The sequence below is a fragment of the Spironucleus salmonicida genome, chromosome 8, assembly GCF_000497125.1.
Source record: "Spironucleus salmonicida strain ATCC 50377 chromosome 8, whole genome shotgun sequence".
NCBI lineage: Eukaryota > Fornicata > Diplomonadida > Hexamitidae > Spironucleus > Spironucleus salmonicida.
Window position 1 is genome coordinate 332618 of NC_090603.1, and position 27699 is coordinate 360316.

A 27699-nucleotide genomic window follows, 5' to 3' on the forward strand; every position below is an offset into this window, starting at 1 on the left:
TAAATTAACTATTCGAGTTTATCAAAATATATTCTCAACTAATTCACATAATAATGAATTTTATTTGGATTGAAAACCATTCCCAAATTTTAAAGAATGAAGTCTTTCTCATTTTCATCGGAAACCCTCTCGCATTTATGCCAGCCAGTCTACGTTTCGTCAAACACACTAATTGCGATATCAGCCAAGGACAATTGCCTGTACGAGCTTACGATTCAGCCGTTCTAGTCGCAGCCCCCCGTTCCGATCAAAATTTCGGCTCCGTTCGCCTCAGAGATCTTGTCAGTCGCCGCCCTGCCACCAGGCTGCGCTTCCGGCCCGTCTTCAGCCGCGCAAACGCCGTCTTCTCAGCCGAACAGCAAATCGCCATTTTAGCTCAGCAAAACGTCTAATTCGGGCGATTTCGGCAGCACAATCATCGCCTTAGGCGACCAGAACTCTACAATAACATTCCTGTACTGCGACATCACGCAATCGCAGTCAGCGCAGAAAATTCAAATTCGACGCCAAAAAGAGTTCAATTTGAAATCGCACATCACAATCGCCGAAGATACAGCCCCAATAACCTCTCTGCACCTCGTTCAGCCGCGTGGAAACGCGCTAATTTGCGGCACGGAAACCGGCCATTTGGCGCTCTTTACGCTCACGTCCGGAGCCTTCTAATTCAAGCAGCAGCTCAGATCCGACGTGCAGGCCCCAATTCACGCGATCGTGTCGCTGGAGAAGCAGCGCGTCGCATTTTCGTTCAAAAACAGCCTCCAAATCGTCCATTTGGCGCGTCCGAATTCGGTCGAATTTCAGTACAAATCGCCCGAAAATTCGTCCATTTCGTCGCTGGCCTTCAACGGTCAAAATCTCGCGATTTGCGCCGAGCACTGCGGAATCGTTTTTCTGGACGAGCAAAATGTTGAAATTTCGGCGTTTCCGGCTCCCCAAAATGACGCTTTTGTCGACATTTCAGTGAGCCAAATCGGCCAGGAATTCGTCGCTTCGACTCGTAGGGGCGAGATTTTCGTTTTCAAGAAAAACGGCATTTTGAGGTCAATTTTGAGCGATAACGAGGGCGGCAGAATCGGTGGAATCGATTCTGTGGCCTGTACGAGCCAGGGAGGCCAATTCGTCGCTATGGGCCATTCTGGCGTTCTTGTTGGCTATATATCGCCCTAGCGCGTCAATTTGGGTCATATCGTGTGCGAAGTGCAAAATCTGAAGAAGCTGAAATTCACAGATAACGTCTGCATGATTTCTGACGTTTACACGGCTCCAGAACCGGTTTTGGGGCTCTTTTCGACCAAAAATACCACTAATACGTCAATTTTGGCGGTCACGAATTCCTCAATTCTGCTTTTTAACGTTCCGAGCGTCAAAAAATCGCTGGAATTGAGAAGCAACGAGACCTCTGCGACTTTGCGCACGTAGTGGATTTCTGAGCCGATCAGAACGCAGTCAATTTCTGAAAATCAGCCCCAAACGGCTGTAAAACCCCAAGAACAGGAGAATTCGCACGTCGTCGGAGGCGTCGTTTTCAACTCCTTCAACTTCCAAGACGCCAAATAAGACGTCAATTAGGACCAAATTCAATACAACAAATAAGCGATTTTCTTGCGTCACAACATCGTTTTTTCTGTCATTTCTCAGAATTACATTCTCCTTCAGGATATATCTGGTGAATGTCAGATTTGCAGCAAGCAGAATTTGGCGCTCATTTACACGCTTTACAACGGAAACTGCACTCCTAATCAGCTCTGTCTGACCGACGATTTTCTCGTTTTTGCGGAAGGGAATTCGCTCCGAATCACCGAAACGAAAAGCGGAAATTACTACATAAAACAGCTCACGCACCAGCGAAAAGTCATAAATTTGGGCCTCAGCAGCCAAACGAGCTAAAACGTGCAGCAGACAAATCAGAATTTCAATTTTATTGATAATTTGGTCAACGTGGGAATCGCGCAGCAGGAGCAGCCACAGACCCAGAAACTCGCGCAGTTGCCTCTTCTCGCGTTCATTGACTCGAATTTCGCAGTTTTCACTCACTAACTTTAAGCGCAAAATTACTACACAAAAACGTCCTCCACGCAGTCGTATTTCACACAACTTCCGCTCCCTTCCAAGGCCTTTTCGCTCCTTTTCCCACCAAATTCGCAAATTTTGACGCTCGTAATTCAAGATTCTGCGCAGATTCCGCCAGCGAATTCCTATTTGGGCCAAGACACACCTGATATAACGCAGAAACTGAGAATTTGCACAATAAGTCATTTCAATACTGATTTTTCACTCCCAATACCGATTTTCTACGGCTAAACCGGAATCAACATAAACCAACTTTTGCGCCACGTGAGCAACATAAACTACGACGAAGACATCGAAAATAACAACACAATTTAGTTCAAATTGCTCCAAAGAAACGTCGATTTCGAGCTCATTTACGTCCAAAAAACGCTCCAAAAAGACGAAAAACTCTCAAATTTCACGATGGCCACAAACTGTGTCGTTTCGCTCTTTTCGTCGCTAAATCTCGTCCTGAATCTGCCCGAATTCGCGTTCATTTTGGAGGAAAATAGAGCGAATTTGGCCGTTTGCATGCGACTTTGCAGGTACTTGAACGTCAAATAACTTTGGAGCCAACTGATATAATACGCAACAAAAGCTTCGAATTTCGAGGTTTTGCAGCAGGCGCTGGCGGCGATCGGGCAGGTCCCGAAGGCGATTTTCAGCGAAAACGGCGACGTGGAGGCGCTTTTGCGCGATAACAAAACGATGAAAGCGGTGTCGATTTGCTGCGATTTGTGGGATTTCGAGCGCGCGAGGGAAATCGTCGGAAAGGACAGGCGCTGCGGGCCGCTTTTGGTGTTTTTGAGGAGGAAACTGCACCAGGAGCTCGGCAGCATCGCTGACGAGAAAACCGAGCCCTGGAGCGGGCTCGTGAGGGAGTTCGGCGAGAAGGCGAACGAGAGCTGCTTGTAGGGGGCTGAGTGAGGGGAGAGTTTTTGATTAAAAAATTTTTGAGGGAGTGGAAAGTTGAAATTGAATGAGAATTGAGAAATGAGAAATGAGAATTGAGAATTGAGAATTGAGAATTAAGTGTAAGAGTAAGTGTAAAAGTAAGAGTAAGAGTAAGTGTAAGTGTAAGATTGATATTGATATTGATATTGATATTGATATTGATATTGATATTGATATTGATATTGATATTGATATTGATATTGATATTGATATTGATATTGATATTGATATTGATATTGATATTGATATTGATATTGATATTGATATTGATATTGATATTGATATTGATATTGATATTGATATTGATATTGATATTGATATTGATATTGATATTGATATTGATATTGATATTGATATTGATATTGATATTGATATTGATATTGATATTGATATTGATATTGATATTGATATTGATATTGATATTGATATTGATATTGATATTGATATTGATATTGATATTGATATTGATATTGATATTGAGATATGAGATTGAGATAGATATAGATATAGATATTGATATTGATATTATGATTGAGATTATGATTATGATTATTGGGGGAGGTGGAAATAAGAGTTTTAGCGTTTTTGAAGAAGGAGTGAAAAGTCGAATTGTAATCTGAATTATGGTATTTAGTGCTAAATTCGCATTATCGTGTTAGTTTTGGGTGTGGTTAGAAAATTGGGGGTTCCGCGGGAGTAGTGGATCCAATACTGGGCCAGTGTAATTTTCAAGTATGCGGGAGCTGGTTTTGTATCTGGAGCTGCCAAACGGGGAATAAATTGCCCTATATGATATAAGAAAGTTGTACGTAGTAAAGTAATAATAATGATAGGATAGCCGCTTATTGATTAATACGTTTCATATGGAGTTTTACGCGATGACCTTCGGTAAAATATTGAAAATTATATGTTTTGTAGTATCTAATTTGATATTTTCACTATACCAGCTTCCCAAACAATATAATACTGCGCGAAACATATTCCTTTAGTTAAATTTATAATATTAAATTTTTCCATTACATATATTATTATATACTATATAAATATATTACTACATTCTTTCCTTTTTTAATGGAAATATTCGAAACGCTTAAAGCTGTCCAAAAAGAGCTAGAAAAGGAAGTAGATGAAAAGAGACCGTTCGACCATATATATACAGCAATTAAACTGCTCGAGCCGCTTTTAGCTTCAGAGAACTCCCTAGACGCGTACGCAGCCGCCTGCCAATTAGCTAAGCTCTGTTTCGACTCCCAGGAGATGAATTCAGCCCGAAACCACTTATTCTTAGCCAAAATATAAGATAGCGATCCGGAACTCTTCATCGAAAGGCACCCATTCCTTCTGCCAATGTATCTCTTGAAGACGTCAGTTTAGGGCCTAATTTTGGCCCAGGCGCAGGAAACAGAGACTGCTCTTGACATCCTCTCCACCGCGATTTCTCTAGCCGACAAATTCCTCCAAAACACGGATGATGTCCGGCCCGTTTTCCGCTCAGAACTACCATTCCACAGCTGCGACTCGAACACAATCTCGACAAGCGACGCAAGAAACTATCTAATTCTCTGCAGCTTCTACGGTGCCCAGTGCGCGGGCGTCCTAAATGAGAGCGAAAAGTCAGCATTTCTGTGTGAGAAAACGCTGAATTTGCAGCAGGAAACGCAGCAATACGACCGCGCAGAGTGGGCCCGGAACGCGGTCGATCTGCAGCGCTACTACGCAGTAAATAACGACTATAAAGCAGCATTTTCCTGGCTCGAGCGCGCTGCAAATTGCGTTTTAGGAACGGAAAATCAAATTTAAAGTGAATTTCCCAATTTTCTGCTCAGCCAGTCGCTGCAAATATCAAAACTACAGCAAACTGAGGACACGGCAGGATTTTTAGAGGCGCTTTCGCGCACGCTCGTGCAGCTCATTTCGCAGTGTTTCGCGGCCGGTTTCCGGGCGAATTAGGCCGGAATTTGCGAAATTCGCGAGCTGGAAATCTTCTAAAAATCGTCCCAAAAAGACATAAAAATCGAGTTTCTGAGGGCCGTTTTCGCTCAAATTTGCGTCAATTTCGACCACGTGCTTCAAGTTTACGCGCTGGATTCGTTCGCCTCGCAGCACGTCACCTGCGCTCTGGACTACTCGCAGGCGCTGCATTTGGCCGGAAAATTCGGCCTGGACCGGCCAGGGAACGAGGCGCGGCGCGTGAGTATGCTAAACGTCATCGTTGAGCAGCTCTCCGACAACCACTTCTACGCGCTCTATTCGCAGTGTTTGGAGCATTTGAGCTCCGCGAAAGTTGCGCTTTTCGAGCTCGAAAATAGTGAGAAAACGGCGTCAAACGCTCTGGAGCAGCTCCAAAAGTACACGAAATTCATTGAGCGGAACGCGCAAAAACGCGCTCAAATTGAGCTAAAAACCGTAGAAATTCCCTTCCAAAGGTGGATCAAGTTTGTGCATAAAGATGAGATATCATCATATATAGATGCGTGTTTCAGCACATGTGGAGTGTTTTCGAAATTCCCGGGAAACTTGAAACCCATGCTTCAAAATGCCGTTAACGGGTATGTTTACGTGGAGGCGCTGTGGGACGCTTTTGGCGAAATCGGCGACGGGGACTACAAGGAGAATATTCGCCTAGTGCGCGAAATGAGGAGGCTGTTTTAGATAAAATTGGATGCGATGGCATGAATTCGAGTGAGAGGCGTAATTTTTGACAATGTGGTGGTAGTGATTGTAGTTGTAATTTGATGGATTTGAAATAAGCTTTATTTCGTTTTTAAGCTTGTGCTGATCGTAAAAATGGGTTAATTAGAGGGTTTCAGATTGTCGGTTTTACCTAGTGTGGATGGAAAAGATCGCTTATAGAGTAAAGAGTTTGTATTAAATTTAAATATGATGAATTGGTGCAATTCTCGTAGTTATTAGATAAGAAGTTTATAGTGGGCATACAAAAGTATAAAAATGATGTAGTGGCAAATGTAAGATAGTAGTTAGTTATACGATAGTATATTTTACTAAAATAAATATTGAAAAAGTAGTACTTCTGTACTTTTAAATATAATTAATTGTAATGAATGAAATTGATTAATTAAGATGTATAGAATCATTAATAAAACGTCAGGAAAATAATTTAAGCCCTTTAAGTTAAGGAAATGAAGTTCTATTAGTAGGGAAAGTAGCTATAGCAACCGGTACATTTTCAGGTTGCTCAACCCACATATAACTTCGATCTTAAATATTTACAAAAACAGCTCTTAGCTCCTCTTCACTTCCTACTTTTAGTGCGATTTTAGTCATGTTTTCAGTGTCTTTTAAATAATTTTATGTATCCTCAGAGTTAATAGATTTATAAATCGCTGCGACAGAAGCATGTGCTATATTTACTGCTAATGCTCCTTTAGAAAATTTAAGATCCGTACGAACAATAATATATTAAACTAATGCCATTACGGAATAAGATAATAATTATTTATTATATATTAATTATAAGAGTATTATTCAATTTCATAGAAATAATTAATAGAGGATGAGTAAATATGATTCTACATTATTCTAGTTTAAATGTATTGTTGGAACGTTGAATCAGGATAATTTGACAATTATTTGATACATTAACTAGCAATTAAAAACCAACAACTATTCAAATTGTCACTTCACATCCATCAGTACAGAGTCATCATTTTAATAAGCAATATTAAGCTGTACTATTTCTTCTTCTTCAATTTTTTATTTTCTATTCTTCCAAATAATGTAAATTATTAACAAAATAAGCAGCAGCAAAAGCAGTAAAGACCCTATGACAATCCCACTGATAGCACCGCCGGATATATTAGCTTTTACCTCAGAGTCTTTATCCTTATCACCTGCTCCTGGCGTGAAAGGGTCGTTAGGGTCCTGGTCTGGGCTTGGTATGTTTGTACTTAGAGTGCAAATAGTACCGATTTAAGTATAACCAGAAGTGCAAATTAGACATTTTTAGTTTGAATCTTTACTGTACCCTTTCAGGCACGTTCCACAGTCAGTACTGAGGCTGTCGCACGTTTCACAATTGAGGCCGCCGCCACACTCGCAAGGGGTTTTTATGTCTAGCTAACAGGCTGTTGGAACACCGTCTTTGCAGTGATTTCCTGATGTCAAGGTGGGAGTGCAGTCATTGGTACAGGAACCGTCAGTGTTAGTTATTTTTCCTGCTGGACAGCTAGCACAAAATATTGCAGATGCACATACTGTACAACCATTAAGGCAAGTTGTGCACATTTAGGTAGATGATTCACAATACTCACCGATCTTACAGTGTGAGTTTACACGGCATTCTGTCATTTTGGAAGGAAAACCAGAAACTAAAAAATAGACATAATATTGATATCTTAGCGAATTGTAGAAATATTGAAAAAAATGAGTTTTAACTGTAATTCTGTAGAAATATTAAAATATTAAAATAATAGCAATATTGGTAAAATAAAAAATTTAAAACCTAATATAAATGATTGATATTCTATTATAGTATATACATAAAAATTGTTTCGAATTTGGAAGATAAATAATTCTGGTAAATACATAGACTTGTAATATTTAACATATTTAACAAAAGTTAATATTATTGTATACTGGTAAAAATAGATCGTTAGTAAAGTTGCTAGCTTATTGTTATTATTTATTTATTTATAGTAATTATTTTATCATAAATTCTAGCCTATAATCACACATATATTTTAAAAACTAGAGTTAAGTAAAAAGTATAATACTCCTCGACATTTGCTATTTTATTATAACGATATAAAATAAAATTATTTTAATCTACATTTAAAAGCATAATAATCAACAAACTAAATTTTTAATAAGAAGTAAAATTATATGATTGTTCATTATTATATTCTAAATTATTAACATTATATTTATAACATATAATCATTATAAATTTGAATATTTAATAAGATTTTTACTATATAATAATAATAATAATAATAGAATAGAATATTTTTAGGAACTCATTATAATAAACAGGAGTAAATTCAATATAAAGTAAAATATTTCAATAAAAAGCATTTTTAGTAATTGGGCTCTAATATGACTGTTAAATTTATAGTAATTTTGATATTATATAACAGGAAGCTAAAATTTACACTAATTTTCTGAAGTTATTATTAGATACTCCTTTGCACACATTATTATACTATTCTCGTATTAATTTTGAATATATATTTAAACCTTCAAGTAAATATATTGTTACCGATTTTATTAAAAATTTAAGAAAGCCTATATTATCCGCAAACTCTTCTACAGATTAGCAATATCCAATAGTAATCACTACTAGTTATAACAAAACATAAATCACAATAAAACAATATTTATTTTATTCAAAACTATTACTCCTTATATTTTATTATTTTCCTCGATGATAAGTTATTAAGTATTTAAATAATATTGTATAATATAATAAATATTATCTGCGATTCCACTTCTTACCCATTTCTTTCCCCCTTAAAAATGACATTCATGGCAGAGCGTATCGCTTACTTTGAAGAATTGAAAGCACTTTATCCCAAGCCATAGGCAGATGAATCAATTAAAATTACTGTCACGTTAAATGGAGAGAAGATTGAAGCTTCTAAATTTACTTGTGTTTTCTAGTTACTCCCTAAAAAGCATTCATTTATTGCATGCATTATTAACGATGTGGTTTCAGATTTATCTACCCCACTTTCTGACGCATGTAATGTTGCAACTCTCACTTTTGAAGATCCCCGTGGTAAGGAAGTTTTCTGGCACTCAGCTGCGCATGTCCTTGGTTACGCTTTAGAAACTCTATATGAAGCAAAGTTAGGACATGGACCAGCTTTGGAAAATAATTTCTTTTACGATGCTGAAATTAGTAATCATATTGATTTAGAAACCCTACCAAAAATCGAGGCACATATTGCTTCTTTGGTTAAAACTGCACAAAAAGAGAGAAAATCTCGTTTTGAAAGACTTGAGATCTCTAAGGTAGAAGCTTTGAAGATGTTCGCTCACAATAAGTTCAAAGTTGAACTTATCACTGAGCTTGTAAAAGATGGAGAGACTTGCACAATTTATAAGTGCGCTGATTTTGTAGATTTCTGCAGAGGCCCTCACGTGCCAGATCTTTCACTTATTCAAGCCGTTAAGCTTTTGAATTGCTCTGCAGCATATTTCAAAGGCGATTAAGCCAGAGAATCTATGCAGCGTGTATACGGTGTCGCTTTCCCCTCTAAGAAAGAGCTAGAAGTTTACTTAGATAATATAGAGGAAGCCAAGAAACGTGATCACCGTAACATTGGCAAAGAAATGGACCTTTTCATGATGCACAAGTTCGCCCCAGGCATGCCAATGCTCTATAACAATGGAACCAAGATTTATCGCCGTTTAGAAGATTTCATCCGCACCCTTCTCCACAAATATCACTATTTGGAGGTCTTGACCCCCAATTTCTTGAACACGGAAATGTGGAAAATCTCAGGCCACTTAGAGCACTACCAGCAGAACATGTTCCTGTTACAGCAGAACTCGCCATCTGACCCCCTTTTCGGCCTCAAGCCGATGAACTGCCCAGGCCATTGCCTCATGTTTGCCTCTCAGCACCACGCTAAAACAGAGCTCCCAATCCGCATGTCGGAATTCGGCGTAGTGCACAGGAAGGAGGCCTCCGGCGCCCTGGGCGGCCTCACGCGCGTCCAGCGCTTCGAGCAGGACGACGCGCACGTCTTCTGCGCCCCGGATCAGATCCAGGCGGAGATTCAGCAGATAATGAACTTCCTGGTCGAGGCCTACGCGCCTTTCGAGCTGGAATTCAAGTTCGGCCTCAGCCTGCGCCCCCAGGACCGCATTGGCGAGGATTCGCTCTGGGACCAGGCTGAAAACGCTCTCAGGACCGTTCTGCAGAATTCTGCGTACGAATTCGAGGAGTTTCCGGGCGAGGGCGCCTTCTACGGCCCGAAAATCGACGTGCACCTCAAGGACGCTCTGAACCGCTTCCACCAGTGCGGAACCGTCCAATTGGACTTCAATCTGCCCCAGCGCTTCAATTTGGAGTTCGCAGAGACCGTGGACGGCAAGCAGCAGTACTCGCACCCGGTAATGATCCACAGGGCGATTCTGGGCTCAATCGAGCGCTTCATGGCCATCCTGATCGAGCACACGGCTGGGAAGTTCCCGTTCTGGGTGAGCCCGAGGCAGATTCTGATCGTTCCCGTGAACCAGGAGTTCGACGCGCACTGCAGGGCCGTTTGCGAGCGGATTTACCAGGCCGGTTTCGACGCGAAATGCGACTGTTCGGACGAGAAAATGAACAAGAAAATCGCGCGCGGATTCGGCGAAAAATGGAACTTCGTGTGCGTCGTCGGCGCGAAAGACATCGAAGGAAATGGCGTGACCGTGCAGGGGAGGAGCCTGGGCAAAATTCAGGGTGTAGAGGGCAAAGGCGATAAGCTGAGCAAGTTTTACACGGTTGAGGACTTTATAGCGCTCTGCGGGGGCTTGGCGGGCAGGAGAGACAATGTGTGAGCGTCTTTTTAACGTTTTTTGGGCCAGTTCGGTTTTTCAGTTTTAGAAGGGAATGTGAATAATAGAATATAATAATGTAGATTCTGGAAAATGCTGGAGGTAAGTTTTTGGCGTAGTGGGGGTTTTTGGGGTGGGCGAGGCTGATTGACTGATAGAATCTACGATTTAATATGATAAGTTGTAAATATAGGTGTTATAAGGAATAACATATTTTAGTGCTTGTAAATATAGAATAGTTGGTTTTCTAAGACATAGAATTATTAGATTATCAAAAAATTTAAGCTCACTAGCTTGTTATAGCGGGATGAAACTGTCAGATTGCTAAAATAAAATAAAATTTTAGTATTAGTTTGTATGTGATCAGTTCCTATAAACTGTTATAGGTGTAAGCTGATTAAAGTACATAAGTTAAAGAAAATTTGCTTTTTAATGTTAGGAATTATAGTTATCAGCTCAACTAATCATTTAGAAAGGTATATTATAGCATTTAGAGCAAAATACTAAATTAACTATTTAAAAATGCTTATCCTCTATAAAACGAAGTAAAAGGCTGTACACCTTTTAAAAATTTTATAACCTAGGTAATAAAAATGTATTCCCTATTATACTTACAAATATTTATTATAAATCAAAAATCTGTCGTGAAATCCACATCTCATTATAGTTTTACTTACTTTCTAATATAAATTGATTATTGAGTCAATCTGGATAGTATTTATATAGATAAAGTGAAGTTAGCTTTAAGACAGTTTAAACTATTACACTTTTCTTATTATCATTTATAATAATGTAATTGTTGTAATACAATATTTATTGGTTTATCTCTATCAATAAATACATACCTTAGAAGTACTAATTATACTTAATCAATTTAAATGAACTCATACATAACTTGGCAAATAGATTTGTGAAATTTATTTAGCATAACAGAAAGCTAATATTCGAGAATATGAATGAACTTCTATCTATATTATTTACAAATTTAAATTCCGCAGACTGTTAATAAGAATGTATGATTAAATTTTTAGTTACGGGTTCACTAAACTTGATTACCATAATGCTTATTCAATTTTTTAAAATAATGTTTAACGCAAGTGTTGAATTAATAGATAATAAAATAATCTATAAAGAATTAAATAAAGTTATCTACTAGATTAGAATGCTAAATAGAGGTTGTCTCATTATATAGCTTCTGTGTCCTTTAAAAAATTGCAAAGTCACATTATATGATGAAATTATTAAAATTGATATTTAAATCAGTTGGCACAAATTTAAAAGGACTAAATATATAGTAAATACACTGAAAATCCTTTATTTGTATATTATTCCTCTTGAGAATAACAACACCTCTGGTTAAAAAGTTCTTTACATCAACTCTGTTATAATAAAGAACTAAATTCATTCATATACCTATATACTCATACTTCTGAATCTGAGAGATCTAGAACAAGAAGGTTGATAAGACCAGGACCATAATCTTTTACTAGATCCAGAGAATCTGAAAAATCAGTATACCGATGATATTAAGATGAACTAAGTGGTTTTTAAAGTTCATCTCTTGATAGAGGCTGATATGAAGATGTGTTAAGACTAAGGGGCTACCTGAAAGCATGCTGGCGTTTGCGGACAATAGGCTTCATTCGATAAGGAATGTATTATATTATTTTTTATATTTTATAAATGCCAGTTCTGTCTAAGGAATGGAGTGTATATATCATTAGTATAGTAAATATTAATATTTAGGGAAGTGATTCCGGGATAATTTGATTTTGAAATTATAGGTTTACACATTCCTTATAATAAAAACTTTCTATCAGTATGATAAATACGACAAATCATATCATTAAAGTATTTAGTGTGAATAAACTCAAGAGGATAACCTTTTTTCCAAAAAATCATAAAAAATCAATATAAGTTTGGTAACATTGGTGGAGAACATAACTCAACCATATTTTATTAAGATAAGTCTTTATGATATAAAATTATAACATAATGCAAAACCAGTTTCTTGTAGCTATTATTTGAAACTCATCAAATTTATAACTTTGATTTAAGCCTATCCTTGTCATTTGAATTTATATCTATAATCTAGATCTGCTTAATTATATTCATTAAATTAGTGTTGAATGAAAGGTTTATGTTATAAGTATTGGATAAATTTTAATAGTTTTTTGAATAATAACAATAATTTCACCTAATAATACTATATAATGTATGTTTCCCTTGTTTTCAGCTTATATAACCTAAACATTTAGACTAGTTAGTTTGATAATTATACGTGTAAGCTAAAGTTTAACTGGTTATAGCGAAAATTAATTTTTATAATTTTAGATATTTAGCTATATTACAACTATGTCAAGTTAGCAAATGAATATATGCTTTAATATTTTCCCTTTTATTACAAGACTAACCTTAAATTACTATGCAGAAGTGTAAATTTTATGACCCTGAGAATAGATTTATAATTAGAATATTAATTTTTTATACTTTATTAAATGGCTTAATTTGAAAAATAAAGTATACGCTATTTTTATTGCTTTCTTAAAAACTCTATTAACCTATCAAAAATCATACAATCCTTTATTACATTACAACGCGTTATCACAATAGGGGTAACTGTAAAATCATTATCTATTTAATTACTGTAACTACTAAATTATATAAAACGGGTTTGAAGTTAAAACACAGATGTTTTCAAAACTATATATAATCAGAAATAATTGGGAAAAATATAAGAGTTGGTTCTCAAAATTTCATTATTATCTGAAATTTACATTAAATAACTACTAGCTCACTCAAAGTCTAATCTGAAGTCATCTTATGATATTTATAAAGAGTCGCTCGCATTATTACTATAATTAGATTTTTATCCATATTCTATGAATAACCGTGATGCTGTTTAAATCGGTGGTAATATTCCAATACTACTGTTAATATTACGTGGATGCCATATTTAGACCTAAGATTATTATATACTACGAGAAGGCCTCATAATAGGCTTCATTTTTAAATAGACCAGTCGCTAAAAAATTATATATCATAATTTGTTTATAAGTATGATTAAAATAAAATTTTACTGTAAAACATAATGCCTTCAAATTGACAAAATAAAAAAGAATATGTATATATTATAAATTTTTTATATTTTATAGTAACTTTTCATACATTTTAGTTATTTATATAAATATACTTTGAGTATCTTTAGTGATAAATAAAATTACAATACTGCAAAAAGATTCTCTAAACCCATCCATAGCTATTATTTCTAGTGAATTATGTTTATTTGTGGCACGTATTTACACTTGAAATTTCAACCAATAAGCAAATTACATTATCATAACTAAATAATTATAGCATTATACTAATCATATTTATAAAGTTACAAATATCTATTGTGGAAGGAGCATTTAGCTATATATCAAATTAAAATTTATTAACTACTAAGTAGTTTCATTTTTTCTAGGGTGAAATACATTTACTAATAAAATTTTAAAATTTTATTCAGTTAATATTTAAGGAACGTTTCTTAAATAAAATTATTTAATATATTGTATTTAAATTTTCTATAGAAATAAGTTTCTGAGTTTGAGTATAGTATTTACAATATATTAAAATAAGAAGCTAGTTTTATAAATGAAACCAATAGTAAAAAGAATTAGAGACAGTGCTCTCCAACGATATAAAACCCATACTCACATTTAATCCTATAGTTTGCCTCCTATTTACAAGCATTAAAGAACTTTATTATAATTAAGTGATTGTTTTGACGACGAAGAATTAGTCCAGAATAATACGCTGTAATACTTAGATTATGATGTAGATATCCTTCGGGAACTAATAAATGACAGCATTTGATGTTCTTTAAGTGAGATAATAGTTCCTGTCAGTTCTTTTACCAAAACTTTTTAAAACCCACTTAAATTTTAATTTTCATTATTGTGTTATATTTTATCTTTTAATGATAAATACTTAACCGCTTAAACTCCTATTTTTAGAATTTTTTCAGATTACATATGAAATAAAGTAAATACATTTTTTAATTTCCAAAAACCAACATTAGATATCATTATAACAATATATAAATATCTTTTACCGTTAAAAACCTATTTAAACTGAAAACAGTTACCCCCTTCAAATTATAATATACTAATATACCTATTAATCACATAAACTTGTATACAAAATCATAGAACTACAATAATTCTATTCTAACTTACATACAATATTATACAATATTAATTATAATAAACATTTCACTTCTTTTTTAACTTTGTTTCTTCCAGCGTGTCTTCGTACTTTTTCAGTCTATCGCTAGCCTCATCAGACCTCACACAGCTGATTCCGCTCTCGAACAGCTACTTTCGCTCCATGTCAAGCATTTAGATCCCATTCGCCGCTATCTGCACTTATTTAACCATTTTAGACTGCTTTTAACACTTTTTCTTATACTTTTCGTTCTGTTATCTGAGAACCTCCTTTTCATTTTACTCTAGTACGATTTTCTACTACATTTCATTTATTATATTTTTATAATTATCTTTTTCTTAAATAAAACTTTCCACTTCTTTTTACTAATCGTTCATAAACTTGAAGTATTTTTGGTTTTGCGTGAACTAAATCGTCTGAATTTCGAGCTTAAACTGCTAATTTTCTCCTTCAAATACCTTGCATTTCTCCTTGCACTGGCTCAGTTCGCTTTCCATTTTTTCTCGCTCAAAATTCAACTTTTGAGTATTTAATTTGTCGTTTTACTCAATTTTCAACATTTCGTTTTGAAATTGATTTTCCATTCCTTTTACATGCTAATCGCGATCCTCCAAATTTTGTTTTAAGCCCAAAATATGTATTTTCGACTCATTTTCGCTAATTTTCAATTCCTGAAGCTCTTTTTCGTTCTTCTTATTTCTGTCTTCTAGCAAACTCACTTTTCGCATCAATTCCTCGCTCGGCTGATATGTGAAATTCTGCTCAGAAGACGATTCTGAGGGTTCTGGAATGTTTATCGCTGTTTGGTTTTGGAGCTGATTCGACAGCTCCGAAATCAGCTTTTGCTGTTCTGAAACTTTCATTTCTGCAACAAAAAGTTTCGATTTCTGCTGCTGCAGCGTCGTCTCGTACTCGATGATCTGAAGCTGATTTTTCGTGATCAGGTCAGTTTAAGAATTGAATTTATTAATGCTATTATTATATTATTAAGAGAGTATATTAAATTTTTACTGTAGAATATCGTTGGACGAATCAGGAAGCTACTGAATTTTCTCATTCATCTGGACGACTGCGTGCGAGAGAACAGAATCTGATGATTTTCGTAGACGCTAGTTTTCAGCCATTAGGCGTTTGATTTTGTCTAGTTATGTTTCTATTGTTTCAGTGGTAGTGTTTATAAGTGTTTCGGCCTCTTTAAGTTTAGATTTTAGGGTATTATTTTCATCAATTTTATACTGGCTCTCAGCCGTCAGATTTTCATATTGCTATTGTAAATTATTATACTAATGATTAATACCAGCTTGCTCAGATAACTACTACTCTAAGCTCCTTATCATGCCTAACAGATCTGCTCTTTACATTTTTAAAATTTTACCTACACTGTCTTTAATTAGTATAATAATATAAATATAAAACCACTTCAAATTTCTTTCCAAATGGAAGAAACGAGTGACTCATATTATGCTGAAATAACAATTGAAGAATCAAGCAAGTCAGAATCTTATTCTGCTGAACCAGATACGTCAATTTATGCTTCAGAATCTATATCCCTTCAGGAAGACCCAGAATTTTTATAAAAAATTGAGGAGATTAAAAAAATGCAAAAAGAAACGATCAAGGAAGAGCATGCTTCTGTACCATTTCCAATTATAGAACCTAAGTTGTATGACGAAAAGTTAACTTCGATTAAGAATATACCAGCTAGCAAACCTGTCGATTAATAAAATTGTAGCGAATTGCATTTATCAACTTCATCACCAGAAAACTCAATAAATCCAGATGAACTTACTTTAGAGTAGTAAACTGAATATTATAAAAAATTAGCCGCTTCGTAATTACGTTAAAAAAAAGAAAAAGTTTCCACTAAACTTCATAGAGGTGAAAGAATTCGTATGAAAAAATAGCAATAAAAATTGTCAGCCGAAAAAGAGTTTGAAGATGTGAAAGGTTAAATTTATTAAGAAGAAATACCAGAATTAGCTAAAATTTATAATATGAAGCCAGAGCAAATTCAAGAAATGTTAGAATAAGCTTTGGAATTTGAGGCCGTCAGCTCTTTAAATGAAGATCTGTGCTAAGAAATAGAGAAACTATAGAAAAGATTAGCTCGCGCTAATCCAATCAATGAAAAATTCATTGAAGATATTGGTAGAATTCAATTTAAATACAAAGATCAGGAAAAGCGCGATTATGGACTTTCAACTGAAGATTTAATGAGTTTACCAGATAAAACTTTCCAGTGGTTATGCTTAGATTTGGCAGAATTTGATGGCCTAGGTGATGTAGATATTGGATTCTATAAAGAACTATAGAAGGCTGGTGCCATTATAGGAACACGAAAATATACTGATGAAGAAGCAAGAAAGTAAAGCCTCAAATTGGATGATATCAGAGAAGATGTTATCGCTAAGTATCCAAAACTTTATTAATAGAAAAGAAACTTTTAAAGTGGTGAAAATATGAATAGTAATAAAAATTAGCTAAAATAAATTAAGGGAAGGAGTTTGGAGATGAAATTAAAGAAAAAAGAAAAGAATGAGAGATAAAAAGCAAAGAAAATAGGTAAGTGAAGATTTTATTAGCATTGGGTAATGTACATAAATATATTTAAGGTGAATATATGATATGTTCGCTAATTTCTGATACATTTATTTGTAAATAATTTTAATAATCAACATGTATAGCTTTTAAAAATGAATTAGTGAATTCATGTTTTGTCACTAGAAAATATTACTCAAAACAATTTGTCTAATAATTTATTAGTAGTTTTTACTAGGAACATTAAATTTGATAGATACCGAATCTTTAGATATGGATTAATTTGAAATAAATATACGCTATATACTTCTAAATAGTAGTTTTTAATCTTTATAGGTTAAAAATATATTATATTTGTTTTATAAATATATTATTCGTTGCCTCTTCTATTCGAACTAAATTTATAAAAATATGAATATCAGATTCAAAACTCATTCATAATTGAATTTTCCATACTATCTGACAAGTTAAAATTAAGTAAGTCATGAGTTATTGGTTAAAAATCTACCAATTCTAAAGTAACATCCTCTTTTAAATAATTATATTTATTCTGGCTATAATTTTTAATAGTACTATTAGACATTAGCTTAGGGATAATATTCTATTTTTTACCCCTAGATGATAAAAATGCTGGGGCCACCACATGTTAATATAATTACTCCATTTTTAATTAAAATAAAGTTTTATAAATAATATAAATAACGTTTTTAAGTTAACATAAACTTTAAATTAAAATTATCATAACTTTATCTATCAATATAAGAAATACTATGTTTATATAATATTTTGTAAATAATATCGAATCAATTAATAGATAAATTGTAACAATGTTACTTAATTAGTTTCTGTATAAATTGAAGTAGTATAATATTTATTATACGATAGTATACGATATTAATCAATGAAAAATATAATATATATAAATTATTACTGTAAGTTAATTTTCCCCCAACATCATTGAACCTATCAAAATATCTTATTTTATCAAATAGTTTAGTTCAATTAGTTGTAATTACAATAATATACAATTTATAACATTAATTTAATATCAAATAATAAATATCAATAATTTATATTTTATGTTCAATATAAGTTAGTGGTATGAATATAAGGTGATAAATTAAATATAATTAAAAGTAAAATGATGTGAGTTATCAAATGTTATTCTAGTGTTGACAAAGACTTTTAATCCAGTTATTCATTATATATTATTAATTAACTTTAACAACTAACGATGACAATTAGATAATAAAGTAAAATGATTTCTACAACTAAGTATAGTTAGAAACAAACTAATATATTAGTTTTTTGAAAGCAATATAACAATTAAAAAATTCCCTTATTCCATAAAGCGATAATTTGAGAATTTAAAATTTACATGTACTCATTAAACGAAAAACTAACTTAAACCCATCAACTTTATCAATATATGTATAAATTAAAATTTGATTTGGAAATCATTAATTGCTATTTGCATATAATATTAGATAATATATTAGTTTAGTCTAATTTCATAACTAATAATCATACATACTATTTTATTTATAATATTTTCATATATTGATTTTATTTTTTATACTAACTAATATTCTATTATTAAAAGTAGTATTACATATATATATTATAACTTTTATTTATTTATAAATGGGTTGCGCATCACCTGAGACAGTTATGAATATAGTAGACAAGTAAGCACTAGCATATTCATGTTCTGACAAAGATAAATATTATCTAGTTGGAGAAATAGAAGGAGCAAAGATCAGATTAGCATTTGTGAAAAACTAAAACATTATGGCTAAAGGAAGATATTTAATTGACGAACATCCTACAATTGTTACAGCACTTTTAAAATTTATGAAAAAATACGATATTAATAAAGTTAATTATTGTTGCTTGGCTCTAGCTGGATTAGTTGAAGATGGTACATGCGAGATGACCAACGAGCATACGAATTATGTATATGACTGTTAAGATTTCTCAGTCGAACTTAACTGTCCAGTCAGTTTCATAAACGACTTCGCGGCCATCGGTTGCGGGATTCAGTCCCACTTCTGGGACCAGATTCAGAAGGAGCAGTTCTCGAGGTCCGCAGCGGCCTCGGACACCGCGGTCTATCTGGGGGCTGGCTCCGGGCTCGGGTTGGGGTTCATCGTGAACGGGATGGTCTACCCCACCGAGGGCGGCCATATGCGGTACTCGGCGGCGTCGGAGGTGGAGTTCGCGCTGGTCGCCTACCTGTGCCATGACCTCGGCACCAAGCACGTCTCCTTCGAGCGGTTGCTGTCTGGGGCCGGGATCGGTGCGCTGTACGACTTCTTTTCAGGCCGGCCGATCTCTGCGCTCGCGGCGTTCTGTGGGGTGGAATCCACCGACGCGCGGGAGGTGCGGGAGGTCCTGAAGGCGGACATGCGGCACAACCTGAAGGCCCGGTACATCTCGGAGCAGTCCCACTCGTGCGAGGTGGCCGCGCTCGTGATGCGCGCCTTCCTGACGGTGCTGGCCCGCTTCATCGCGGAGGTGGTGGCGCTGTTCGACCCCGCGCGCGTGATCATCTGCGGGGGCATCGTGGCGAAGAACACGCACCTGCTGGACGCGGCCATGGTGGGTGTGCTGACGGGGGCCTGCGCCGGCCGCGAGCTGACCCTGGTGAAGGACGAGGAGGTGAGCCTCTTCGGCTGCTTCGCGCACATCCAGCGGCTGGATGCGGGGGTTACGAAGGCTCCCCAATGAGCATCCCCGACTTCCTGCTGGCCTGCGGCGACAACGACGTGTGCGGCGTGCAGCGGCTCTGGCGCCTCCGCAAGACCCACGACGGCCGCTTTTCCGACGGCGCGCGCGTCTTCGAGGGCTTCTTCGGCATCCACTACGCCTGCGCTGGGAGCGCCCTGGGCACGCTCGCCGTGCTGCTAGCCAAGTGCTGCGGGCAGCTGGTGCAGCGGCCCTTCTTCTCGGCCCGCGTGACGCTGCGTGGGCGGCCCGTGCCGGAGGGGGCCGACTGCCTGGCGGTGAGCGTGTACGCGGACTTCCTCGACGGCGCGCGCTGCATCATGCGCTTCTACGACGCGGGCGGGATGCGCTACCCCTTCGGACGGCAGCTGGGCGCGGTGTGCGGGGCGGTAGCCAATCAGACCAGCGCGGCCGTGCTGAGGTGGGCAGACGGCGAGCGCGAGGGGAGCCTGCTGGAGTGATTCGACTTGCGGACCAATCTGCGCTCCAGGGGCGCACTCACATATCCTCTCCCCGCGCCGGTCCCAAATAGTATACCCAGCGGAAGGCACTGCTCGGGCCGGAACCACCTCCTAGACATCTGCAGCATGATCAGCTTCATCCACCCAGTTCCCGTAAATCCTCCCGCCCGCGAAAGCAGGCATTGCCAGATGACGTTCCCTGGCACATGCCCGCAAAAGTAGAAATCTGGGCTGGTAGAAGACCTCTCGCAGATGCAAGGATGCTGAAATCGCACAGGACAGACCCCGCCATGCAGATCTTCAGCACATGTAAAACATAAGCACGCATCCGGCTGGTACCATATAGCCAAAAGTACAATCTGGCCAATTTAGAACTTTTCTCCATCCAAGCGCAGCGCATTTCCTCCCACCATACAAATTTATATAGAAAAAATAATGTTCAGTCCAAGGCCAAACTACCAGCTCTGGTGCTGGCATTGTTGATGGCTGCAGTTCTGTTCTTCCTCAACTCCCTCCAGGCGAGGACGCATATGGCGCCGAGGGCAACCACGGTGGCGATGGCGACACCGGCGATCACACCGCCGCTAACGGACGCCTGGAGGCAGACGTCATCGGAGGCGTAAAAGTCCAGCACGCATAACGAGCACTTCGTAGCAGACGTGCACTGCGTGCAGTTCTCCTTGCAGGGCACGCAGAACTTGCCAGACTTGAAGAACGCGACGTTGCAGACGTCGCACTATCCCTTGGCGCTGTCGTAGCTGGTGCAGTTCTCGCTCAGCTTCGTGCAGAAGTTCTCCGCGAGCTCGTAGCCGCCTTTGCAGGCTGCGCATTTGGAGCTGTCCGTGGCATCGCAAGTTTAGCAGTTCACGTTGTTCTTCTGGCAGGAGGCGTCGGACCCAGCGGCCACGCAGGCGCCACTATTGAGGTTGAAATTATCGTTGCAGGTTTTGCAATTTTCGACCTTGCACTCAGCGGGTACCAGACCGGGCAGCTTGGCGTTGGACTGAACATGATTTTTATCATATTATTATTTAGTTATTTATCATTAGTAATATAATTATTATTACTAAAATAAAAGTTTGTATAGATATTTTATATTAAAAATTATTAATAACAATAAATAATATTAAAGATGGAAATCCTAAAATTAAAACTGAATATTAAGGTAAAATTGAAAATTACTTATACATATGTATATTTTCTGTATAGTAAATAATCTTATGAATTTACCCTAATTATATTACTTGTTTTATCAGATTTATGTTAAAAAATAAAATATCATTCTCTTATTTAATTATATAAATACTTAAAATTTTAGATATCTTCCTATTGCTATTGAGTAAAATACATTAACTAAATTTTCATTGTTAGAAAATAACTAATAAGAAAACTAATCACAAAAATATTTACGAAAAGTAGATACATTTTCAACCAAGGTATATTTATGTTACTAAATTTTCTATCTAAACTATATCACCAATAATGTATAATTATATAATATACAGATGAATTAGCTATTAAATATATCTCTAATATTCATAATTGCCTGATAAAATTCGTTACGTAATAAATTTTTATTTTTAATGCTAATAATATATAGTTTCTATATTAAATTTATATTAAATAGTTTAATAAGAAATCTAATTAGTTAACAGAATCCTGCTAGTCTCATTTATTAAATTTTTGAAAGAATTACCGAGCACTGGTTGTATTATCAATCTTTAATAAATTCAACTTATATTTTTATAATATAAAAATTAAATCTTCATTATTTTTTATAATCCAACCATAGCTTGAAAGAATAGAACAAATTACAGTTTGATCAATTTATACAAAATTATTAACTAATTTTTATATGAATCTTAACATTATTACACTAACTCAGATAAATTCGAATATAGAAAAAAATTATATAGTTAATTCGCTATTTTAAATAAAAGATCACCTTTTACTCTTCTTAATGAAATAAAATGCTACTCCACCGCCAATTGCACCAACTAGGGCTAAAACACCAATTACGATGCCAGTAACAGCTCCACCAGAAAGGTTGCTACCTGGGTTATCCGGTGCAGGTAAAAAGCATAAAAATCCGATTTTTTCAGCTTCATCGGTGCAATCCGAACATGTATCACCCTTGAGCTTGAAGCCAGGCAGGCAGGAACCGCAACTCTTCTTGTTATCCGAACATGTAAGGCAGTTAATCACATTCCCGCACTTGCAGCTGGTAATCTACTCCTCACTGCCACACGCCCTAGCTGAGCCTCTCACGCACGCTTCTCCCTCTTTCTCCACAACTTTGCACTAATTTTAGCAGCCGTGGTGAATCGTGATCGTCTGTGGAAACTTGCATGTATTGCAGATCCCGCTACCTTTGGAGCAGGTCTTGCAAGACGACTAACACTTTTTGCACTGCGAGTTCTCCTTAAAATAGCCGTCCACGCAACCCGTGCAGCTTCCGGCCGCGTCGATTGCAAATGGAATGAGGCACAGCGCGCATTTCCGTGTCTCTGAGCTGCTGCAGGTCATGCAGTTGAGCGAATCTCCACATTTGCAGGCATCTGTCTGGCCATCGGTACAGGCGAAGCAGAAGGTTCCTGATAGCTTTTTACCGTCGTCGCAGCTTTTGCACTGAGAGCTCTCGGATCCTGTGCAGGTGCTACAGGACTGATCGCACCTGGCGCAGCTTCCGTCGCTGCTGAGGTAGTACCCAGGATTACACCCCTCGCAGGTCGCTGTGTTTGCAGAATCGCCCGAGCAGGAGGCGCAGTTTTCTTTGCAGGCGATGCAGGAAACTGTGACTTATCCCACGTTACTCGGGCAGAAGCTGGTGCCGACGCACTTGTTGAAGGAGTTGGAGCATGTGTTAGTTGCTGACGCCATTTTAGTTAATAGTGGAATGTGATGGGTATAATATAATTATGGATGTGGGATCATAATGTTAAAATGATAGATTGGGAACTGTGATGAAATATGGTGATTGCTGGTAATATAGAATGTTAAGAAACTGGGGCTGATTTAAAGATTAATTCGGTATTCAGTTTACCACCAAGGTAAATTAAGAATGAGAACTGTCTTTATATTTTATATCTGGTGATAATTAATAATAAGAAAATAAAAAGTAGTGTAAGTTGTATACTTGAAAATGTAATGATTGGTAATATATAATAATGCTAAGTTTAGTAGAAGAAACTATCAGAATATTGCATTAGTTTCGCTACAGGTGTGGTGTACTTCAGCTAATTTTTAGTGTAACCCAATGCTAATATAACAGTCCGAAAACCAGTAGCTAAGGGGAGAATTTGCTTAGCGTGTTATGTCATTGACCACAAATGAGATCATTTTTTCTTCAAGTATCAATAAAACGAGTATAACTTATATTGTAATTACTGTAATAAAGTCATTATTACATGAACTCATTATGAATGGAGTTCTATTATTATAGTCCATTCATGATAACCAGAACTTGGCATTATAGTTAAAATTAGCTATGTAATACTGCACTAAATGGGTTTATTTGCAGATGAAACCGCAAGCTTTGCGCGTCTATTTCACCAATGCGCGCATTCGCGATTGCTTGCACTCCAAACTACCAGCGATGCTAATTTGACAATTTCGAGGGCGCAGAGTGTAGCTAAGCCCGCCCTGCCTAGATAAGTGCATAAATGATCATCACTTCCTGGACTGGATTCCCACGAGCTGCACTCTTTCCAAGTGGCTAAGGCCCGCCATCTGCTCGTCGGTGACGTCCACTTTGCACTGGATCTGGTAGTAGAGCTGGCAGTACTGGCTGGTGCCGGCGAGGTTCAGCTGCGCGAGGCTGAGTCCGTCCGGGGTAACCAGAGAGAAGAATACGCTGAACACGGCATAGGCCTCAAGCTGGCTCGGGGTGAACGTACTGAGCGGGATGCTGGAGCAGAAGGGGAAATGACTGCATCTGCTCGCCGTCAGGTACTCCAAGATCGCGAAGAGCAGCTTGGCCGCGTTCTTCGCGTACATTTCTGCGTTGAAGAGCGTCTGCAGCGGCTGGCTGAGCGTTTGGTAGATGGCGCTGTAGACGACCCTGCTTTACGCGGGACCGCAGGCATGCTTGTAAGAGATCCTGGCAAATTCCCGCATGATGAGCTCGCCGCTGTTCTCGAGCTGGAGCAGGTAGTCGACCGAATGCGGGGCCTGCTTGTCGTCCTGCGAAAACTGGCAGAACAGGTCGAAGGCGGCCTGGTCGCTGATGGCGAGCTTCCGCCCAAGGCAGCCAGCGTAGTTGAGCAGGTACGGCGTGGGGGCCTTCTGCAGCTCGGCCATGGCATCGAACACCCTGAGGTTGAAGTTTAGGTTCTCGTTGTTGTAGACCTTGCCAAAGAAGAGCAGCATCGCGTCGGCTGACTTCTGGCAGTTGTTCTTCAGGAGGTCCAGGAAAATCTGCTCGTACTGGGGCTCGACCATGGCCTTCTCGTAGAAATGAAGCAGGATGAACTGCTTGGCATCGGTGGAGGATCTGATGTAGAGCTTGGAGATGTACGCGCTGGATACATTTTTCTGTGAGAAGAACACCTTGATAAGTGCCTTCAGCACGGACATCGGCATGGGCTGCTCAAAGAGGATCGTAATGTCTGCCTTTGGGTCGACGCGGAGCTGGTTGGACATGCGCTAGGAGACATGGACCGCCATGGACGTGAACTGGAAGAAGTTCATCATGGCGTGGAGCAGGGCCAGAGAGTTGGATGCGGTCGTCATGTTGGCCGTGACCTGAATCTGCTTGAGGAAAGGCAGAATGTTTAACTCGGTCTTAATAGCCTTCTTGGAGAATAACTGCTCGTAGAAGGCCTGGTAGTGTTCCTGGCAGTCGAGCTTGACCGGCACCAGCTTCTGCAGAGACTTCGCCTGCTAGGTAACTACGGCAAGGAGCTGAGTGTGCGAGGCTATACCTGTCTCATACATGCGGCCCGAGATAGTAAGAAGACGCACCGCGAGTGTATGGAAGTTCAGCATGCCTTGGATCGGAAGGTCGACCCTGCTGGTATCGTACATCCCCACCATCTGGACAAACCTGTCAACGAGACGCTGGATCATGTCCACGTTGATTTTAACGCACGTCATGGTAGCTGGTTCGCTTGTGACCACGTCAAAGTTGATCCTTGAGGCAAATGCGTTGCTGACGTACTGCTGGTATATCTGGGCTGGCATGTAACTCTTTCTGGCCAGCTTTTGCTCAAGATCCCGGACGCGCTTATCTTCTGATGCTTAGAATCCTATGACGGGGCTTATAGTGATAGTTGCCAAGAGCTTTCGGATGAGGGTGGCATCAAGAGTTTGGGCGTCGGTTTTCTGCTTAATAAGCTGTATGTCGAGCATCTTTTTCCCAAGGAGGTCCACGACATCCATCACCCAGGAAAAGAAGGTGTGCTGGTAATTTGCGGACGCGTCAATGCGCTGTATGATAGCATCTTGCAGCTGGGCCTTGGTTGAGCGGCGGGCATATTGGGCGAGCGAGAATATGGCAGTAACGCCATTCTCGGTGATAGAAACGTGCGCTTGGTCAAATTTTAGCTGGTCGGAGATTAGGGCGGGGACGGTGGCTGATACCTTAGCGTGCGAATACTAGAGCCCGACTATCTATTACTGGAGGGCGCGAAGGAACTCACACACCTACAGGGACATCTCCGCGGGAATATCGTTGACGGAGTGGAAGGTAATGAGAAGCTCAAATATGGTGCTGGGAAGACCTGTGACGAGTGGCTTCGCATCCGCGGTGGCGCGGTAGAGGGCGGAAAGTGGGCCCACCAGCCTCTGGAGGTGGGGGGCTAAGGCCTGCTTCAGTTCCGCGCAAAGGGCCACGAATAGGCACACGACCTTGGAAAGCGGCGCGGCCTGGAGCAGCAGCAGCTTCTCCTGGGCGACCGAGGTCTGCTGGACCGCAAGCATGAAGTAGCGGGCGGCCCGGGAGAGGAGGTTGAGGTCCTTATGGATGTATCCGGCCGCGAGATAGGCGGTGACGGCGGAGTAGCGCTGGTCCGAGTTGAAGAAGCGGGACTTCTTGTTGAAGAGCGCGTACTCCACCACGTGCTCCGCCTTCTCCTAGATGAGTGGCACCTGCTCCAGCTTCTCCGCGCTCCCGGGGAACAGCAGGGCGTCCATTACGGTTTGCAGGCTGGCCTTGGGCTCTCCGGTCATCCGGGCTCTGAGCTGGCGAAGCGCGTGGGGATCAAGAGTGATGTCGCTGCTTTGGCCACTGAGAGACTGGAAGTATACCATGCGGGCTGCCTGGTCGCAGCCGTACTTCTTGGCGGCGATGTAGTGGCGCTAGTCATCATGCAGATATTCAATCTAGTCCGGGCTATAGTGATCCAGCAGGTCCACGCGGCACAGAAACTTTTTGATATTGTGGCCAACGTCCCCCGATTCAACTATGGAGAACTCATTCAGAATATCTAGCTTGTACAGCTTGGCGTAGATGGTATCGTCCGCGTCATAGGTATACCTGGCTAGCTTCCCGGCCTGCAGCATCTTGAAGGTCTCAACTATCTTTTTGCTGGGGACCTTCATGTCGACCAGCCACTCGTGCTCGAGCTTGACGCTGTCGTACACGGCGGTGAAGCGCGCGAGCTGGATATGCTTGGAGTTACTCGTGAGGAACTTGAAGTAATTTACCATGCGCGTGGCATTCTCGTGGCTAGTGGTGGCGCCAGAGGCTGCCAACTCGGCCTCTGCGCGGAAGACCTTCGCGTCCGCCTGGAACAGCTGGAAGATGACGTCGCCAACCAGCTGGGATTTGTTTCTCGGTGCCTTTCCTATGACCAGTTTGCTAAAGTCATTCTGGCTGAAAAGGTCGTAGGCCTTCGCGAACTCCCCTTGGTCCATGGCCTGGGCAAACAGCACTGGTGGCCTGGTGGCAGCTGCCAGCTCACCAGCAAACTGTGTCTTGAACACCTTGGCAAGCGTGTTGGCGCGCTTGTAGATGTTATACACTGGGTGACAGAGGAGCTTCCTGAGGGCTTCTATGTTCTTGTGCGTCCTGATGGACCTGAAGAGTCTAGCGAGGTCGATGTCTATCGGGACAGAATCGGATGCCAGGATGGCGTCGACAAGTCTGGTTTGCTCTTCAATGCTCTAGATCATCATTTTTAAGGTGAAATGGATTATATGACGGGATGATATTATGATACAATTGCAGCACATGTTCAATAAGGGCGAATAAGGAGGGAGTTGCTGTTACATTAATACAATACCCAGGTATGTTCGGTTTCGTCACGCGACCTCC

General features: G+C 39.0%; 12 protein-coding genes across 12 annotated transcripts; 7 read left to right on the forward strand and 5 right to left on the reverse strand. All coding sequences in view use genetic code 6, as the record gives it.

The window, feature by feature from the left end:
- Nucleotides 1-96: 96 nt before the first annotated feature.
- SS50377_27887 (Intraflagellar transport protein IFT80) lies at nucleotides 97-2976 on the forward strand (the record flags this gene model as incomplete). Its single annotated transcript, XM_067911666.1, has 1 exon — nucleotides 97-2976. The coding sequence occupies one exon, from the start codon at nucleotides 97-99 to the stop codon at nucleotides 2974-2976; it is 2880 nt and encodes a 959-aa protein (XP_067760688.1).
- A 1098-nt stretch (nucleotides 2977-4074) lies between these two features.
- Nucleotides 4075-5679, forward strand: SS50377_27888 (KIF1-binding domain-containing protein; the record flags this gene model as incomplete). The annotated part of the gene is made up of 1 exon (XM_067911667.1): nucleotides 4075-5679. The coding sequence occupies one exon, from the start codon at nucleotides 4075-4077 to the stop codon at nucleotides 5677-5679; it is 1605 nt and encodes a 534-aa protein (XP_067760689.1).
- A 429-nt stretch (nucleotides 5680-6108) lies between these two features.
- Nucleotides 6109-6438, reverse strand: SS50377_27889 (Peptidyl-tRNA hydrolase family protein; the record flags this gene model as incomplete). Its single annotated transcript, XM_067911668.1, has 1 exon — nucleotides 6109-6438. The coding sequence occupies one exon, from the start codon at nucleotides 6436-6438 to the stop codon at nucleotides 6109-6111; it is 330 nt and encodes a 109-aa protein (XP_067760690.1).
- A 201-nt stretch (nucleotides 6439-6639) lies between these two features.
- Nucleotides 6640-7311, reverse strand: SS50377_27890 (Cysteine-rich membrane protein 2; the record flags this gene model as incomplete). The annotated part of the gene is made up of 1 exon (XM_067911669.1): nucleotides 6640-7311. The coding sequence occupies one exon, from the start codon at nucleotides 7309-7311 to the stop codon at nucleotides 6640-6642; it is 672 nt and encodes a 223-aa protein (XP_067760691.1).
- Nucleotides 7312-8478: 1167 nt separating this feature from the next.
- On the forward strand, nucleotides 8479-10512 carry SS50377_27891 (Threonyl-tRNA synthetase; the record flags this gene model as incomplete). The annotated part of the gene is made up of 1 exon (XM_067911670.1): nucleotides 8479-10512. The coding sequence occupies one exon, from the start codon at nucleotides 8479-8481 to the stop codon at nucleotides 10510-10512; it is 2034 nt and encodes a 677-aa protein (XP_067760692.1).
- Nucleotides 10513-14145: 3633 nt separating this feature from the next.
- On the forward strand, nucleotides 14146-14367 carry SS50377_27892 (uncharacterized protein; the record flags this gene model as incomplete). Its single annotated transcript, XM_067911671.1, has 1 exon — nucleotides 14146-14367. The coding sequence occupies one exon, from the start codon at nucleotides 14146-14148 to the stop codon at nucleotides 14365-14367; it is 222 nt and encodes a 73-aa protein (XP_067760693.1).
- Nucleotides 14368-14765: 398 nt separating this feature from the next.
- On the reverse strand, nucleotides 14766-16079 carry SS50377_27893 (uncharacterized protein; the record flags this gene model as incomplete). The annotated part of the gene is made up of 1 exon (XM_067911672.1): nucleotides 14766-16079. The coding sequence occupies one exon, from the start codon at nucleotides 16077-16079 to the stop codon at nucleotides 14766-14768; it is 1314 nt and encodes a 437-aa protein (XP_067760694.1).
- Nucleotides 16080-16154: 75 nt separating this feature from the next.
- SS50377_27894 (uncharacterized protein) lies at nucleotides 16155-17288 on the forward strand (the record flags this gene model as incomplete). The annotated part of the gene is made up of 1 exon (XM_067911673.1): nucleotides 16155-17288. One exon carries the CDS (start codon nucleotides 16155-16157, stop codon nucleotides 17286-17288), a length of 1134 nt encoding a protein of 377 aa, XP_067760695.1.
- Nucleotides 17289-18900: 1612 nt separating this feature from the next.
- SS50377_27895 (Glucokinase) lies at nucleotides 18901-19986 on the forward strand (the record flags this gene model as incomplete). Its single annotated transcript, XM_067911674.1, has 1 exon — nucleotides 18901-19986. One exon carries the CDS (start codon nucleotides 18901-18903, stop codon nucleotides 19984-19986), a length of 1086 nt encoding a protein of 361 aa, XP_067760696.1.
- Nucleotides 19987-20650: 664 nt separating this feature from the next.
- On the forward strand, nucleotides 20651-21451 carry SS50377_27896 (uncharacterized protein; the record flags this gene model as incomplete). Its single annotated transcript, XM_067911675.1, has 1 exon — nucleotides 20651-21451. One exon carries the CDS (start codon nucleotides 20651-20653, stop codon nucleotides 21449-21451), a length of 801 nt encoding a protein of 266 aa, XP_067760697.1.
- A 934-nt stretch (nucleotides 21452-22385) lies between these two features.
- SS50377_27897 (Cysteine-rich membrane protein 1) lies at nucleotides 22386-23324 on the reverse strand (the record flags this gene model as incomplete). Its single annotated transcript, XM_067911676.1, has 1 exon — nucleotides 22386-23324. One exon carries the CDS (start codon nucleotides 23322-23324, stop codon nucleotides 22386-22388), a length of 939 nt encoding a protein of 312 aa, XP_067760698.1.
- Nucleotides 23325-24113: 789 nt separating this feature from the next.
- On the reverse strand, nucleotides 24114-27560 carry SS50377_27898 (uncharacterized protein; the record flags this gene model as incomplete). The annotated part of the gene is made up of 1 exon (XM_067911677.1): nucleotides 24114-27560. One exon carries the CDS (start codon nucleotides 27558-27560, stop codon nucleotides 24114-24116), a length of 3447 nt encoding a protein of 1148 aa, XP_067760699.1.
- Between the last annotated feature and the right edge of the window lie 139 nt (nucleotides 27561-27699).